Below are 18,032 nucleotides of genomic sequence, written 5' to 3'. Positions count from 1 at the left end.
TTGCATCTCTTTTTCCTTCCATTTTTAGTTTATGCCACGCTAGGAAGAAATGACTATCTCTTTTTATGATCTAGATGAAACTAAACTCTTAATTAAAGAAGTCCCCACAGACGGTGCCAAATTGTTTGACCAAAATATGTTAAACCCTTTGATCAAACCAATCTTATGGTTAGAAGAAGGGTGAATCTCAGTTAAGAATAATAAAATCTAGATCAAGTGGTAAAGGAAATATGTGAGATGAATGATGCTAGCTAATACGTTGGAATCAATTAAATGCTCATAAATGCAACAACTCAAATGCGCAATCGATCTAAATGAATGCAACCGGCGCAGAAAGGAAATAAGTATGAGATGATTGTGGAATCTTTGGATCTTATCAATATCGTATAATGATATATGTTTGGGCTGTGTAATCAATGAACAAGGTTGCTCTTGTATTTACTCTCAAATGAATCTTTTACAAAGTGTTCTTTTGTTTTTTTTAACTCCCCTTTCTTTACTAACTCTTCCTATTTATAATGGGCAATCCTCCATGAAACCCTAAAAAGTACAATCATAAAGAATATCTGAAAAGAATCTTCTTACTATCTCTTAGTAAGTTTGCACTTCCGTTGACATCTTATTTTGACCGACTGCTCTTGATTGTCGTCCTTCATTACAATGACGATCAAACGTTGCATCGTGATAACCTCGTTCCTCGTCCTATTCGATGACTATCATAGTTGCCAAATTTGGTCCCTTACACCAACCTCAAATAAATCTTTGGGAACACCCTGGCACCCTGAAGGTAATCAAACAAATCATCAATGAGTGGCAGTGGGTACTTATTCTCGATAGTCACTTTGTTCAATTGTCGATAGTGAATACAAATCACATAGACCCATCCTTCTTAACGAACAACACCGGCACACCTCAAGGTGAAATACTAGGTCTGATGAACCCCTTATCTAACAACTCTTGCAAGTGTTCCTTCAATTCCTCCAACTCCGCTGGAGCCATACGATACGGAGGAATAAAGATAGGCCGCATGCCCGATGCCAAATCAATGCCGAAATTAATATCCGTATCGGGTGGCATGCCCGGTAGGTCTGCTGGAAATACATCTGGAAACTCGCTCACTACTGGAACTGACTCAATAGTAAGAGTATCAGTACTAACATCTCTAACAAAATTTGGATACGCCAAACATCCCTTCTCAACCATCCGTTGAGCCTTCAAGAATAAACTGACAGTACTAGGAGTGCAACCAAGAGAGCCCTTCCACTCCAGCCTCAGCAACCCCGGTATCGCTGGTGTCAAGATCATAACATGAAAATCAAGAATAACATGGTACAAAGATAACCAATCCATACCCAAGATCACATCAAAAACCACCATATCTAATAATATGAAGTTTACCCTCGTCTTACAAGCATAGATGGTAAGCACACATGATCAATAAACTCGATCCACCATAATAGAATCCCCAATAGGCGTATACACGTCATGCCCTGAACTTGACGAGGCGTGGCCGGCACCCGGTGCCATACTCGGCCTGAGCTTACCACTCTGTAACTGTGAACTCTGGAGGGGTAACCCATAACTTAGGCCGTAAGGCCATATTCTGAATCATATGAAAATATCATCTCTTTTATCTGAGGGTAAACATACCCAAAAGCTCATATATATATATATATAACTGTAGAGGCTGACGAGGCCGCCATGAACATCTACTAATATACAAACTATACAGGACTCGTCTACAAGCCTCTAGAGATAACTGAATTGTACCATGGTCGGGACAGAGCCTCGACCTACCCATCTAATATGTATATATAAAATTGACTCCAAGGTCTTGAAGTGGTAACTGCGAGGAAGTGGAGCTTACCAACCAAGCTGATGTTTGACTCTGTTTGCTAGGAGGTCTGTCCAACTATCAATAAAGACTTGCAGGCATGAAATGCAATGTCCCCGACAAAAGGGACGTCAGTACGAAATAATGTACCAAGTATGTAAGGCAACATTATAACTGAAAGTTGAAACTGAACTGATAATATTCTTTACCTTTTAAATGGTAATCACAATTAAATTTGATTTTATGGTTTTACGAATACGTGATTTGTTTTTATGCTAGTTGTTAGGCCATAGATGCTAAGTGTGAGACTAGAAAATAAGATAAGAGCTTGAAGGTAGTGTGTTTAAGCAAACCAAGGGGCTGAGAATCGGGGCCTCGAGCTGGCCTATATAGGGCCTCAAGATCGAGCTAAGCGTTAGGTAGTGACCGGCCGATGAAGGTCTAACAATTCTAGGAGCTTTGATAAGAGATCTTTACGATCAATAATAGGTAATAAATGAAGAAAAATTAATGAAACAAAATAAATGTAAATAATAGAATCAAGGGAGAATGTGTTTAAGTTAGAGAGCAGAGAATGTTCTTGTATTGAATGTTGCATCTTGTCCCCCTTACAAAATGACTAGGGTTCTCTTTATGTAGGAGGGGGATCCCAACATAGTACAGGCGCATTTATTACAAGGATTCGAGGCTGGATGTCATGCCACGGTACAGGCTTGAACTAGCCTAATAGACTTAGTCAGCTTCAATCACATGCCTTGGGAACTTCCCGTTTGTCCATCATAGCCATTGATTTGCACAGCCTAGAGGTCAATCATTGAGAGCCCTTGGGGTCGAACCCCGGGCTGAGCCTCGAGCCTTCTGGGGCCGGTCTCTACGAAGTGCCATAATGATCATAAAATCGGACTCTCTATTTTTTACCGTATACAAATAGTCCTCACGTTTCTTAGAATAAAAACGATAAGAAATAGTTTTAAAATCTTGCCTCTTATATACTACCATAATGATGTCAGTCCATTAGAATATTAAATGCCATGACTCAAAGGCTGCGCATGAGTCGCTGTCAACACGACTATCGAGAAGCCCATGAACCGTTATTGGTTCGGCCTTTCTGCTTCCCAAACGCTGCCCATATGGCTTCTATAAATACCTCAACCATTTTGTTATTCACACTTTTATAGCATCTTCAAATTTCTAGAGCTAAGTTCACCATCTTCTATATTCTTCTCCCTTCTGCACTTGCCTTCATATTTTCTTTCTTAGAAACCTTTTTTATAGTCATGGCTAGGACCTCTTGAATGGTACCTCAGAAAGAGGGTGCTACTTCTTCATCTCACCCATCCAGGGGTAAACCAAAAATACCCCCAACTGTCGAGCAATGTACTCCTACCCAATTTGATACTATATCCGATTTCTCTATCGAAAATCCCCTTCAACACCAGGCCGATGTGAGCATGTGTCTCGATACATCAGCGTGGTGACCAATACGAACAGAGTGAAGGAAGACTGTCGATGGGAGGAGGCAATGTTAGTAGAGATCCCCAATTCTGAGGAAAGCATAGTAGACCACAAAGCTGGCTTCCTCAACATGTATACATACCCATTTACCCTAGGTCCCGTAGATTCTTCGGATCCTTCTTCCCTGTCAATAGATCCGGTGATTCTCAACTTCTGCCATAAGTACCGAGTGACACTCGGTTAGATTTATACTTCTTTCTAGAGGATCGTTTATATGCTCTGATACTTTTCCAACCAGGTCGAGGGTATGACCTACACCCTTAATCACTTGTTTAGATTATACAACCCTCGTCTCTTCTGGGGTTTGATCAATCTTCACCTTCGATCTGCGAGGTCGTTCTTTTTTAGCATGGATGAGGACAAGGATCGGGGGTAGATGAGCCAGTTTGTTCGAGTGAGAACTTCGGACATCACTCCGGCTAATAGGATGCCATTCCCGGAGGAATGGAATATAAATCGTAAGTGCCCCTACCTCGAGCATATTTTATTGCCCTTTCACCCCCTTCTGAAAAGTGATCTTCTTTTGATTATGCAGCCATCGCTTGGTACCCCGGTGTGGTTCAGAACCTATCAGGATAGATCAAATAGTTGGACTCCACTTTCCCTTATATCGAGCGTTCCTAGCATGACATGGCCAAAATACGGTGTTGATACCCAATTTTTTCCTATATATTTTTCATATGTACAAAATACTAAATAACATATGTACGCATATATAAGCATGCCCAAGTGTTTTAGTATTTTTTCCAATTTTTAAAACCAATTTATTGTTCATTTTAGCAGTACAAAATCAGTAATTACTCCCAAAATCATCAATTTTGGTGAATAATTTATTTTATTCCCATATTTATACCAAAATATAGTTAAGTTAATTTTTATATATTTTTACAAATTTATTTGGTATTTTTAAAGCTAAATTGCATATAATTGAAATTCTAGCCTACTTCAAGATTTAATAGCATTTTTATAATCATAAAATTGGTTCCAGTATTTTTAAATTAATATTTATATATTATTTTCTTATTCGGTACTTTTAATTTATTTTCAAAATCATTTTTACTATTTTTGTAAAATAAAAGGGAAAAACTGGCTATGTAAATTTTAGCCTCATTTCGTTTCAATTGTAGCCCCATTACATTTTAATTTTAGCCCCCAATTGACACAATCTTAACCCCCAATTGGACCGACCCAATTTCAATTTCAACCCAACCCCTTAACCCGTTTATCCAACCTGCCCGGTCTTCCTTTTAATCCAGGCCATTGATCGTTTTGATCAACGACCACGATCACCCCTTACCATTCTTAATCCACCGACCCTACCCTAATCCCCTCATTTCCATCTCTCAGCCGCCTTTGAATACTCTCCTCTCTCAAACTCTCTCGAAGGTTCCCTGGAACCCTAGCCTCTCTCATCCTCTCCGACCATAACCTCACCGGAATCTATGGCTTCACAGGCCATGGATGGCCTGTACTCACCTCCCTCCACTCTCAAACGTTTGGGGTTAGAAGTTTTGAGGTCTGACCTCAATGGTGTCCGTTCAGATCCTCTTAGATCCATGATTTTGAGACCTTTCCGGCCTTGCTCCGGCACATCCGAAGCATTTTGAGCCTGGTTCTAACCTCTCCGACTCAAGATAGGACTTTTCCAAGCCTTTCTCATTCTAGGGTTTCTCTGAAACCCTAGCTACTCGAGGTTCTCTCTGATTATTTTTTAAAAATCTATGCTATGTATGTTCTCTACTTGAGTTCTTAAATGTTTTCCCTAATTTTTTTTCAAAAATTACTTCTCTTCGATTTAGAATTTCTGAAAAAGTTTCAAAATGTCTTTCTGATTATTCCTTTTCTTTTATTTATGTGTATTTGTCTATACTATGTTCGTATGTTTCTTTTCTACCACACATGTGTTTTTCTTCTGCTTTCTTTCTACTATACATGATTCTTCCGTGCTTTGTGTTCTACTATGCTTCTACACCATGCTCACATGTTCATCTCGCTGTGTTTTCCTATATGTTCTTTTGCTATCCTTTTCCAGTATTTTGTGTTCTTCTAGTGTATGCAACTCCTACTGAGTCCTTAAGTTTTTGTTTGCTTTTACTGAACCTTGTTTGAGTTCTCTCTACACACGTTCCCTCTACTGTTTTACTAAGTTTATACTACCTCTTTTCTCTTTTGAACTTGTTTAGGTCCCAAACCTTTCTTATAATGTGTTCTCTATGCTTCAAATTAGTTCTTCATTCTATTTGCCTTGAACCTGCTATTTTATCTGTTTGTTTTCACATGAATCCCTGAAAGAAAACCTCTGAGCATGTTTTTGTTATTTGTCTTCTTTTCTCTGTATCTGACTCGAGTTGAAAACCCTAGGGTTTGGGGTTTTTCGCGAGTTTCGATCTTGTGTTTGAGACTACGGTTCTATTTTGGAATTCTAGGTTTCTCAGACTCATTTTGAGTTTTTGTACTGAACTCGAACTTCTTTGACTCTGAACTTTTCTATGCTAGGCTTTTCTAATTAGCATGACAACTCTTTCTTGATTCACATGTCTGTGCACTTTACATATGATGAATTCTTCCTTCAAAAAAGGTTTTGCCGATTTGTGATTGATTCATAATTCCTTTTAATAAGGATCGATTGATTGTTACTTATTTTTCTTTAATTAAACATTTCTTCACCTTTTCTGGTTGGATTCATTCATACCAAAACTTAATTTCTGATTTTTTACTGGTTGTTGATTGATTGTCTTTCCTTATTTGCACAAACCGTGTTGCTATCAAACTCTTTCCTTAAATAACTTCTGTGTATTTACCCTTCTTGTGCTACTTTGGAAAAGATCTTGATCAAACTCTTTCCTTAATTATCCTTTACCCATTTAAAATCAGAATCCCTTAATTGAAGGGGAACTTGTGTAATTGATTTCTGAATTATTCTCTTACCTATTTCTACTTACTTTCTGCACTATAAAGGGCACGACCCTTCTGCACTTTTGAGGACTTCCAATGAAATACTCTTTAAGACCCTGAGTTCAACACTTATTGAACACTTTCAATTTCAATTTCGAAATACACTTTCAACACTCTACTCTCTTCTGAAATCTTCTGGCTGTGTGTTTGCAATTTGGCTTTACTACTGCTCTTCTCTTCTTATTTCCCCGAAACTGGTTTGTTCTAATTTAACTTTCGGCTTCATCCCTATGTGTTTTCTTTACAGTTTCAACAATCTTGTCTAATTTGATGTTTATGTTCTTTATTGAATATGTTGTTCTCTTTGCATCTGTTGCTGTGTGATTTCCCCATAACCTTATTCCCTTCTATGTTTTGAGTTAAGGTTCAGGCATGGCAGTATCCAAATTGCTGCTCATGTCTGGACCTGATCCTTTAATGGATCCTAACTCCCAAACAATGTGGCTAACAGGCTGGTTAGGGGTATACCAGCACTCCTAATTGTTGGATATGACCACCAGCCTGTCTTGGCCTTCCCCAAAGTCCCCTCTATGCACTTTTACTCTCTCTTAGATTCTAAGTTCTGCCCCCTTCCTATGAGCTTTGCTTTGGGACCTTGAGCTCCCTCTGAACTTGGACATTTGAGGGCTGACCCTTCCACACTGCACTATAATACAATTCTGCAATATATTTGGGTGTAAGCACTGCCCGGAATCCACTTGAGACTCTTAGGGAACTCTGACTCATCCTAAATAGGAGAAAGGCTTTGGAATTTGATCTTTGGAGTTGGTTTACTTCATGCTTCAGACAGAAGTCTGAATCAGGCTCTCATTGGTTGGGATTTTAGCTTTCTAATGTAATTTTTATTTTCTTTTCTTCATTCTAGGTTGTAATAATTTGTAATAACTCATGGGGGCTTATAGTGAAAAGGGGGGTACTCATGTATGCATAAGGGTAGATATCATGATCATTAGGTCTTTATTTCTGCAAATCATGGCAAGTTCTGCATTTCGGCATCTTTGAAATCCCGTTTTAGGTTCTGCACTTCTACATTTTCATATAAAAATCCTGTCTATAAACTTCTACACTTCTACATTTTCATATAGAAATTCTGTCTATAAACTTCTGCACTTCTGCATCTTAGAAATTCTGCCTATAAGTTCTGCATATATATCATATCAATAGCTTTTGCATTTTTGCATCTCATATAGAGAACATGACTATAGGATTCTGCATTTTGCCAATCATATAGAAAGCATGTCTATAGGGTTTCTGAATACTGCATACATATCTATCACTAGGCAAACGATATATAGGCTTAAATAATAAAAAATCAGCGTTTTAGATGCCATGCCTATAGGATTTCTACATTTTCATAAAGGTTAAAATCAGTCACACTTAGAAAGTATGCCTATAGGAATAAGCAACTAATCTGAATCCCTCAACTTGCTTATAAGTTTAAAATCAGTAATAGCATTGCTTAAACGCTTGCAGAACTTATGTTCCTACTATTAATTAATCTGCTTCTGAAATTAGTATCTTTCTCTCGTATTTAGATATCATGCCTATAGGTTTCACCTAAGCTTGATATAAGGTAAATTAGCTAATTGAATCAGACTCTGTTAATTCCAACCAGCAGGCAGATCTGATTCCGGTTTCTTATCTGAAATGTGTAATAGACCAGTCTTCCTCCCTAACGTTTAAGTTTAATTCAGACCATAACCAGTATCTGCAAGACATGCTAAACAATCTGTCTTTAAGTGAGGAGGCCTATCTGAGCCTTTTAAATTGTTATGTGTTTCCCATATCTGCCTTATATGTTTTTATTTGTCGCTTTAGAATTTTATCCTTTTAAACCATACAAAGCCCAAATCTCCCTTCCCTTTAGGACTAGTAGTCCCAAATGCCTCCGGGACTGATAGGATTGAGGCGGGTACTAACATGCAATAAGTAGACGAAACCATTCCGCGTTTAATACCCCAACGAGGTGGGAAAGGGTAGATATGGATATGATGACCGGTGCGCTAATACCACGTGTAACCCCTCTTCCGAGGAGTGATTACCGGGTATTGCATTGATGTGATCCATATTATTTATAAACCTAGGACCCCCTTCCCTTTACTTGTTTATTTTATTACTTTCAAAATTTCAAAACTCCTTTTTCTCAAATTTCAGCTTCCTTGTTTCTTCAAACTTTAACTTATTTGCAATCACAATGTGACAACCTCTCATATTTGAAACCCTTATTTGCTTATTTATTGTTTGTACTTAAGTCTCAATTGTAGCATGGCTGAGAACCATACTAGTGGATCTTGAGGGGTGCCTAACACCTTCCCCTCGAGATAATTTCTAGCCCTTACCCAAACTCTGTTTTTTCTAAACAAATTCTTCCTAGTGTCCTAATGCACTTAATCATTAGGTGGCGACTCTTCAAATCAAAAAACCAAATTCCAAAAAGGGAACGAGTTGTCCTCTCAAATGTAATAAACCCGATTTCGTGAGTAAAAAGGGGTGCAACAACATGACGACTCTGCTGGGGATTTCTTTAAGGCTTTTACCATTTCATGCTATTTGTGACTTTATGCTTCCTTGAATGTCTTTAATGCCTTTAAGTATTTATTTGCTCTCCTACATCGAAAACTGACTTGGCTCTTCGTTTCTTCTCTTTATTTCTCTTAATGCTTTGTTTTACCGCTTTCCTTTAATACTTTTGTAATTTTGAGCAATTATTGTAATTATTACCTTATGAATGTGCAAATACATGACAATTTGTTTAATTATTGTAACTGCATATTCAACATCATATTCCACTCGTGCCAAGAAAAATACCATAGCAACGCTTATAATGAGTGGTTGCGCCCTTCCGATATTATTACCCCGTAAATTTGGCAAAAGCGTATTTGCGGTAAAACCAGTCGATCAATGGTATGCCTTTCTCTCTTGAGTTGTCCGCTCAAGGGTACCAGTCTAATACCTCATAGAAACCCTACTCTGTTTAATTGTGCATGCATCACTGTCAAAACCTAGTTGAGTCAGTTATGTTGTCCACATAATGACTCTTTAAGATAGCCTTGTCCGAAGTCCACTGGGTTTCCTTGGAACACAAACGGACACTACCACGTTCTGTGAATTTATTTAGAGAGCTAAATGTTGCTTATGCCAATTATTGATAGTTAAATAGTCGAGTCCGGCGGGGGTAAGGGCCTAACGCTTTTATTTTGTAGAAATGAGGCACGAAGTCTCCAGATTCGGCATGGTCACTAACATCCACCCGAAATTGCTAAATTGGTGGGAAGACCTTCATTCCAGTGATCAGACCCTCGTCCGAAAATACTTGGGAAACTTACCTTCCCTTCTGGAAATCCAACCTAACAACAAAATTATTGAAGCTGCCACCCTGTTCTGGGATTGCGATAGGTCTGTGTTTCGCTTCGGGGAGATTGAGATGACACCCTTACTAGAGGAAATAGGAGGACTGGCTGGGATACCATGGGAGACTCCGGGTTTGTTAATGCTAGAGAATTGCAAAGGTAGAGGTTTTCTTAAGATGATGGGTATAAAGAAGAATCCGGAATTAACTTGCCTGAAGGAGTCGTACATTCCCTTTGATTATTTATACGAGAGGTACGGTCACAGCAAATCCTACTGTACCTATCCTGATGAGTTCGCCCTTACGTCATTAGGACATATCCATCGAAGGGTCTTCGTCTTTATGTTCTGCTTTTGGGGATGATAGTATTTCCTATGAAGAAGGCTAGGATCCATACCATACTAGCCATGGTCACCAAGACCTTAATGGAGGGAATTGGCGGGCAACCATACAGCATAGTGCCCATGATTATTGTAGAGATGTACCAAGCCCTAGAAAATTGTCAACAAGGAGCCCCATACTTCGAGGGATGCAACTTGCTACTCCAACTCTGGCTTAGGAGCATCTTCAAAGGGGTGAATATCGGCAAGAGATTCAGCGTATAGACTGGGACGAGCATATAGCCTTCCATCAACCAAGGCGAATGACCTACATGCCCAACATGTTTGCTCAGCCAGGAGATGCCAAGGGGTGGGTGGAGCTATTTGAAAATCTAACTGAGGATCTACAATGGATCTTTGAGTGGTTCCCCACTGAAGAGTTCATTGCCCGATCCAAGGATGCTCCATTTCTGATACTGATAGATTTGAGAGGAACATACCCTTATGTCCCTCTCCGAGTTATGAGACAGGCTAGTAGGAAGCAGGTTATACCAAGGGTTGACAAGATGAGTCACTTCTGGGCCAACTTCCAAGCTGATGACAGTCCTTATAAGTGCCAAGCTCAGCATATGTGGCATTGCAAGATCATCATGGGGAGAAATACTATCGAGCCCGACAGATACCTTGCTAGCTGCACACCATACTATTCAGGCTGGTTGGAGGATAATCACAATGGTCTGGGCTAACCCGGGTTTGTTTGAGGTCACAGAATCATCGATGAAAAGGTAGAAGCACAGGTCAAATACAACCAACTGCGTAAGAGGATTCAAGAATATGAAAGCGAGCACCGGGAGATACAAGAAGCCAACCAAAAACTGATTGAAGAATAGAAAGACATGGCTGTCAGTGCCAACAAGCGATTAGGATACTTGGAGCGGGGTTTAGTGGAGCTGGAAAGAAAGTTTCTCAAAAGGATCGAGGACTGCCAGAATGCTGAGGGAAACGAAGGTGGACACCTGGCCAGAGTCTACTTGCTGCTGGGACTTCGTGAGCTGGTGAAGCTATTCGATGGAGCCAAAGATGCCGAGTCTGGGGAAGGTCCTTCTAGGACCAAGTAGTTAGGATTCCTTTTCTTTTGCTTTAAATGTAATAAGGCCAATGGTCATTAGTGACATTTTACCTTCTACTATTTTAGTGTCGTTTTGGGATTCGTCTTATCTTTATCAATAAAATGAGCCACTTAGCATTATAAGTTCTCCAAATCAACTTGTCGCTAAGCCTACATCGGGCACAACGAGGCTCCAAAATTAGGACACGGTTTATATTCTCTCACTATGTGTTTAAATATCGCAACATCTTTTACTTATAATCCGCACTAACTTGCTACCTTTTTGTTTTTATTTTTGTTTTATTCCCCTCCCCAAAGGTTAGTTCGTGCACTCTGGCATTGTCATCATACTCCACAAGATCCAAGGGCCCTCCACTCACTCCTCCTAGTCCCGACAGAAATAGGAACAAAGGAAAATGGAAGATTTGAGCAACATCAGGAAGGAAAACTCGGTTGAACAGGTAGAAATCACTCAGGGTACTCATGTCTCCAAAGAAGGTGCATCCCAACTCGAGCAGAAACTGCTGAATTTTAGGAGGAACTTGATCAAGTCCAGAATTTGGCAAGCTTGTTGTTTTCCCTCACCACCCTAGATGTCAATTTTCCTAACACTCAAAACCCCACACCTCCACAAAACATCCCGAAACCACAAAACCATCCCGCTCCCCATCACCATTGTAACACTTGCCACACTTCCAACAACACCCCCGCTACTCATCCCTAAACCAGTGAATTCCGCAAATGATCATCTCCACACTCACCCTAACACCCCCATCTATGTGGAAACCATACCACACTCCATTTCACCCGTCTCAAGAACACCTGAGTCCGATGACAAAGACTCCCTTATCAGGAACCTGACCCCAGAACTCAAGAAGTTGACTAGCCGAGTTCAAGGTGTTGAATGAAGCAAAGGAATCGAGGGATTAAACTAGGAAGACCTCTGCATACAACCAGATGTCGAACTGCCCGAGGGGTACAAACCTCCTAAGTTCGAAATGTTTGATGGTACAGGGGATCCCAAGTCCATTTAAGGACATAGTGCGACAAACTGGTCGGAGTAGGGAAGGACAAAAACATTCGCATGAAGCTTTTTATGAGAAGTCTGAAAGGAGATGTTCTGTCTTGGTACATTAGCCAAGACCTGAAGAAGTGGTCGAATTGGGTAAGTATGGCGTCCGATTTCATGGACAGGTTCAGGTTCAACACGGAGAATATGCCAGATGTGTTATACATCCAGAACCTAAAGAAGAAACCTACGGAGACTTTCTGAGAATATGCCACTCATTGGAAATCAGAAGCTGCTAAGGTCAGACCGGCTTTAGAAGAAGAACAAATGAACAGGTTTTTCGTCCGATCTCAATACCCACAGTACTACAAAAGGTTAATACTGATTGAAAGCCAGAAATTTTCTGACATCATCAAGCTAGGGAAGAGGATCGAGGAAGGTATCAAAAGTGGCATGGTCACAAACCTTGAAGCTTTGCAGGCTACCAACAAGGTTCTACAGTCTGGTGGAACGTCCAAGAAGAGGGATGTGAGCACTGTGATGGTTGCACAGAGAACCAAATCACCTATCAAATACCAAGCCTACCTGATGCCTCCACTCACATATCAACCTACCCCAAATTACCAAGCACCCTTGCCCTCTTACCAAGCTCCACCACCTACTTACTAATCACCTCCACCACCCACATATCAACCTACTTCACCCAGATACTCCTAACCCGTATGCGTCTACCAAGACTACAACACCCAACAAGCCCACTATCAATCACCTCCCCCTCGCCAAAACTTTCCTAGACCCCGACCAAATTTCGACTGCAGACCTCCCAAACAATATACCGCCATTGCTGAACCAATTGACCAGCTATATGAAAGGCTCAAAGTTGCTGGTTATGTCACCCCTATACCTGCCATAACCCCCGAAAACCCCTCCCAATGGGTTAACCCAAACAAAACTTGTGCATACCATTCCGGCATGAAAGGGCATACCATTGATGAGTGCCGTTCTCTGAAGGATAAGATCCAAGCTTTGATTGACAGCAAGATTATCATGGCAAAAGAGCCTGCTCTGAACGTCTGCAACAACCCTCAACCAGACCACAAAAGTGGAGGCGTTCACATGATTGAGGTAGATGATGATTGGGATCCCAAAGGATCGATCGGATTAATCGTAGAAGGCGATGAGCCAAAGAAATCAACAGTCACCCTTAACTCGATTGTGGTCCAGATTCAGCCTTCTGGGGATGCCGAGGTGAATATGTCTGTACCACTTGAGTTTGAAGCACCACCCCCTGCAAAGACGCCAACACCAATCGAGGTCGAGTTTGGGTCCCCAAAGTTACCTGTGCTATTTGAGGTTACTTTGTTACCTTCCAAAGCAAGGGTGCCCATTCCGGTAGCAATGACAACCATAACACCATTCCACACAAAGGCCATACCATGAAATTACACAGCCGAGGCAAGAAGGAAAGGGAAAACCAAGTTCAGAGAAGCAGTTGCAGTACAGGGCATGACAAGGACCGACAGGGTTTATACTCCAGAACACCTGGCTGAGTCGAGTAAGTAAGCATCTAGACGGCCAGCCATCACTGAAGCTGGGCCTGACGACCTTTGGAGGAAGATACAAGCCAAAGAGTATTCAGTCATTGATCAGTTGAAAAAAACGCCAGCCTAAATCTCTATCTTAGCTCTGTTACAAAGTTCTAACGAACATAAGAATGCCTTATTGAAGGTGCCGAGTGAGGCGTATGTACCAAGCAACATCACCGGAGGAGAAATGGCAAATATGGTGGGACAGGTATTGGAGAGTCACAAAATCACTTTTCATGAAGATGAGTTGCCACCAGAAAGGCTAAGCCATAACAAGGCATTGCACATCACCGTGCAATATGAGGATTATTTTATCACCAGGGTCCTGATCGATGGAGGGTCCAGCCTCAACATTTGTCCGCTGGTAACACTCAGAACATTAGGGAAAGGGCTGCATGAGATCAAAGATGGGGCCATTAACGTCAAAGCCTTCGACGATTCCCAAAGGTCCACTATTGGGGAAATCAGCCTGTGTTTACAGATGGGGCCTACTTGGTTTGATGTCAACTTTCAAGTAATAGACGTGCCGGCATGTTACAATTTGCTCCTGGGACGAACATGGATTCATGCCGCTGGAGCTGTAGCATCAACCTTACATCAGGCAGTGAAATTTAAGTGGAATCACCAAGAGGTGATCATCCACAGCAATGGTAGCAATCCCATATACAGTCTCCAGACCATCCCAATGATCGGAGGAAGAAGGAAGATAGGCAAAGAAACCTATCACCACATTGAGCGAGTCAACGCCGTTAATAAGGATAAATGGTGGGACAACAAAATCAAAAACATATTGAACTGGTGCGGATATGAGCCAGGCAAGGGACTTGACAAGAACCTCCAAGGAATCGCTAAGCCTATCAAACTAAAGAAACATGGCACCACATTCGGTCTGGGATATGAGTACACCTGGAAAGAGTTCAATGAATGGTCGCCGCCATGGCGCATGCCTTATTATCCACTAGAGCATCCGATACCTTGCTTGGAGCAGATTTTCCAGCCAGTTGATGTTATATATGGGTCAAAAGAAGAGGAAGCACTGGCAGTGATAAGGGATTTGTTTTTGGAAGAGGATGACATGGATTGATGTGTCATTTTCGAGGAGGAGGGGGAGGAAGGACCTTCCATACAAGTCGTGAGACGAGGAGCGCGCCTGAACGATTGGTCCATTAGAACCACCAGAGCCCGAAAATCCTCGGGGTAGCAAGGTTGAACAAGCATCATGCACTATTTTTCATTTTTACTAGTTGACTTTCCTTTTGCCTTTTAATTTTGCAATAAGATCTTCAATGTTCAAAACAGTTATGGAATTTTTCAAAACATTTCAATTTTTTCTTATGAATTTTACTCTTATTACATTCGCTTATTTACTTTATTTACAGTATTTCTATTACTTATCTTGATGAACCAACGACTGTGATATGTAACGAGACAACACGATAAACGGACTCAGAGGAAGATGATATACCAGAAGAGGTTGTTAAAGAGGTTGAGAATTTTGTGAACAGACCTAAGTCCAACCTGGACGAGACCGAGATTGTTAACCTGGGAGATGCAGAAAATGTCAAAGAAACTCAGATCAGCGTTTATTTGTCACCGACAAAAAAGGAAGAATACACAGAATTACTGAAGGAATATGAGGACATATTCGTCTGGTAGTATGACGACATGACTGGTTTGAGTACATCTATTGTGGCGCACAAGTTGCCAACTGATCCGACATGCCCACCGGTAAAGCAGAAGCTCAGGAAGTTCAAGCCTGACATGAGTTTGAAAATCAAGGAAGAAGTCACCAAGCAAGTCAAAGCTAAGGTTCTTAGAGTAGTAGAGTATCCAACATGGTAAGCCAACATCATGCCAGTACCAAAGAAGGATGGGAAGGTCAGAGTCTGTGTCGACTACCGAGACCTAAACCAGGCCAGTCCCAAAGATGACTTCCCATTGCCAAACATACACATTGTAATTGACAACTGCGCCAAGCACGAGCTATAGTTGTTTGTTGATTATTTTGCTGGGTATCACCAGATTTAGATGGATGAAGAAGATGCTAAGAAAACGGCCTTCATTACGCCGTGGGGAATGTATTGTTATAAGATGATGTCGTTTGGGTTAAAGAATGTTGGGGCCACGTACATGAGGGCCATGGCTACCATTTTCCATGATATGATACACAAGGAGATCGAGGTATATGTAGATGACATCATCATCAAGTCCAAGAAAGTAACTGATCACATGGAAGATTTGAGGAAGTTCTTCAATAGACTAAGAAGGTACAACTTGAAGCTGAATCCCGCAAAATGTGCATTTGGGGTTCCTGTCAGAAAACTACTTGGGTTCATTGTGAGTCGCCGAGGAATAGAACTGGATCCGTCAAAGGTCAAAGCCATTCAAGAGTTGCCACCGCCAAAGAACAAGAAAGACGTAATGAGTTTATTGGGAAGACTTAACTACATCAGCCGGTTTATAGCACAATCTACTGTCATCTGTAAGACAATCTTTAATATGTTGAAGAAGGATGTCGCTGCCAAATGGACTGACGACTGTCAAAAAGCCTTCGAAAGAATCAAGGAGTACCTGTCCACACCGCCAGTCTTGGTCCCGCCCAAGCTGGGCAGACCTCTATTGCTCTACCTTGCAGTATTGGATGGAGCATTTGGTTGTGTTCTGGGGCAACAAGATGAAACGGGGAGGAAGGAGCAGGCCATCTATTATCTTAGCAAGAAGTTCACCCCATACGAGGCCCAGTATTCTCTGTTGGAACACACCTGTTATGCTCTGACTTGGGTAGCCCAGAAGCTGAGGTACTACTTTTGTGCCTACACTACATACCTCATATCCAGAATGGATCCATTGAAGTACATCTTTCAAAATCCCATGCCATTGGCAAGCTGGCCAAGTGGCAGATTCTGTTAAGTGAATTTGACATTGTTTATGTGACTCAGAAAGCAGTCAAGGGACAGGCATTGGCGGATCATCTTGCTGAAAATCCCATGGACGGAGAATACAAACCCCTGGAAATGTATTTTCCTGACGAGGAGGTATCCTTCATAGAGAAGACATTGTAGAATCCTATGAAGGTTGGAGAATGTTTTCGATGGCGCAACAAATTTCAAAGGAGTTGGCATAGGAGCATATCTAGTATCAGAAACCGGTCAGCATTATCCGGTGTCCGCCAAACTCAGATTCCCGTGCACCAACAACATGGCCGAGTACGAAGCCTGTATCTTAGGGCTCAAGATGGCCATTGACATGAACATTCAAGAATTGCTAGTAATCGGGGATTCAAACTTGCTTATACATCAGGTCCGAGAAGAATGGGCTACTAAGAACTCCAAGATACTCCCGTATTTGCATCATGTACAGGAGTTGAGGAAGGGGTTCACAAAGACAGAGTTCCGGCATGTTCCCAGAGTCCAGAATGAGTTTGCCGATCCATTGGCTGCCCTATCATCTATGATTCAACATCCAGATAAGAACTTCATAGATCCTATTCCGGTTAAGATTCATGATCATCCAACTTACTGTGCTCATGTCGAGGAAGAAGCGGATGGAAGACCTTGGTTTCATGATATCAAGGAATACTTGGGAAAAGGAGAATGCCCAGAGCTCGCAAATCCCACTCAGAAGCGCACACTTCGGAGGTTATCTAACAATTTCTTTCACAGCGGATGAATTCTGTATAGGAGGACTCCTGATTTGGGATTATTAAAGTGTGTCGGTGCAAGGGTAACATCCAGGCTACTAGAGGAAATCCATGCTAGGACCTGTGGTCCACATATGAACGGTTTTTTCTTAGCCAAGAAGATACTCTAGGCTGGTTATTTTTGGATGACTATGGAAACGGACTGCGTCCAGTATGTCTGAAAGTGCCATCGCTGTCAGATACATGCAGACATGATAAAGGTGCCCCCAAATGAGCTTAATGCAACAAGCTCTCCGTGGCCGTTCGCCGCTTGGGGAATGGATGTCATCGGACCTATCAAGCCCACCACATCAAACGAGCACAGGTTCATTCTAGTGGCAATTGATTATTTCACAAATAGGTTGAAGCATCATCATACAAAGCAGTGACTAAGAAAGTTGTGCAGACTTTGTCCGCGACCGCATCATGTGTCGGTTCGGACCAGAGTCAATCATTACTGATAATGGCTCTAACATCAACAATGATTTGATGAAATCCATGTGTGAAAACTTCAAAATTAAACACAAGAATTCTACAACTTACAGACCTCAGATGAACGGAGCCGTAGAAGTTGCCAACAAGAATATCAGAAAGATACTAAGGAAAATGATAGAGAAGCATAAGCAGTGGCATGAGAAGCTCTCATTTGCTTTATTGGGATATCACACCACAGTCTG

The 18,032-nt window shown here is 41.3% G+C and overlaps 2 protein-coding genes across 2 annotated transcripts; one reads left to right on the top strand and one right to left on the bottom strand.

Annotated features, from left to right (window-relative positions):
* Positions 1–912: 912 nt before the first annotated feature.
* Positions 913–1,377, bottom strand: LOC138873668 (uncharacterized). The gene has a single exon (XM_070152145.1). It carries the CDS (start codon positions 1,375–1,377, stop codon positions 913–915), a length of 465 nt encoding a protein of 154 aa, XP_070008246.1.
* A 15,533-nt stretch (positions 1,378–16,910) lies between these two features.
* Positions 16,911–17,345, top strand: LOC138873667 (uncharacterized). Its single transcript, XM_070152144.1, has 2 exons — positions 16,911–16,943; positions 17,037–17,345. The coding sequence occupies exons 1-2, from the start codon at positions 16,911–16,913 to the stop codon at positions 17,343–17,345; spliced, it is 342 nt and encodes a 113-aa protein (XP_070008245.1).
* The last annotated feature ends 687 nt before the right edge of the window (positions 17,346–18,032 follow it).

Source organism: Nicotiana sylvestris, chromosome 7 (genome assembly GCF_000393655.2).
Source record: "Nicotiana sylvestris chromosome 7, ASM39365v2, whole genome shotgun sequence".
Lineage (NCBI taxonomy): Eukaryota > Viridiplantae > Streptophyta > Magnoliopsida > Solanales > Solanaceae > Nicotiana > Nicotiana sylvestris.
The sequence above is the reverse complement of the archived record's forward strand: the minus strand, read 5'-3'. Positions and strand labels throughout refer to the sequence as shown.

What these genes read in the sequence shown, in the direction of transcription:
- LOC138873668 (XM_070152145.1), bottom strand. Translation starts at nt 1,377, where the DNA reads ATGGTGGTTTTTGATGTGATCTTGGGTATGGATTGGTTATCTTTGTAC.
- LOC138873667 (XM_070152144.1), top strand. Translation starts at nt 16,911, where the DNA reads ATGGCCATTGACATGAACATTCAAGAATTGCTA. An exon ending in TGAACATTCAAGAATTGCTA is followed by an intron (nt 16,944 to 17,036) that starts GTAATCGGGGAT and finishes CATCATGTACAG; the next exon opens with GAGTTGAGGAAGGGGTTCAC.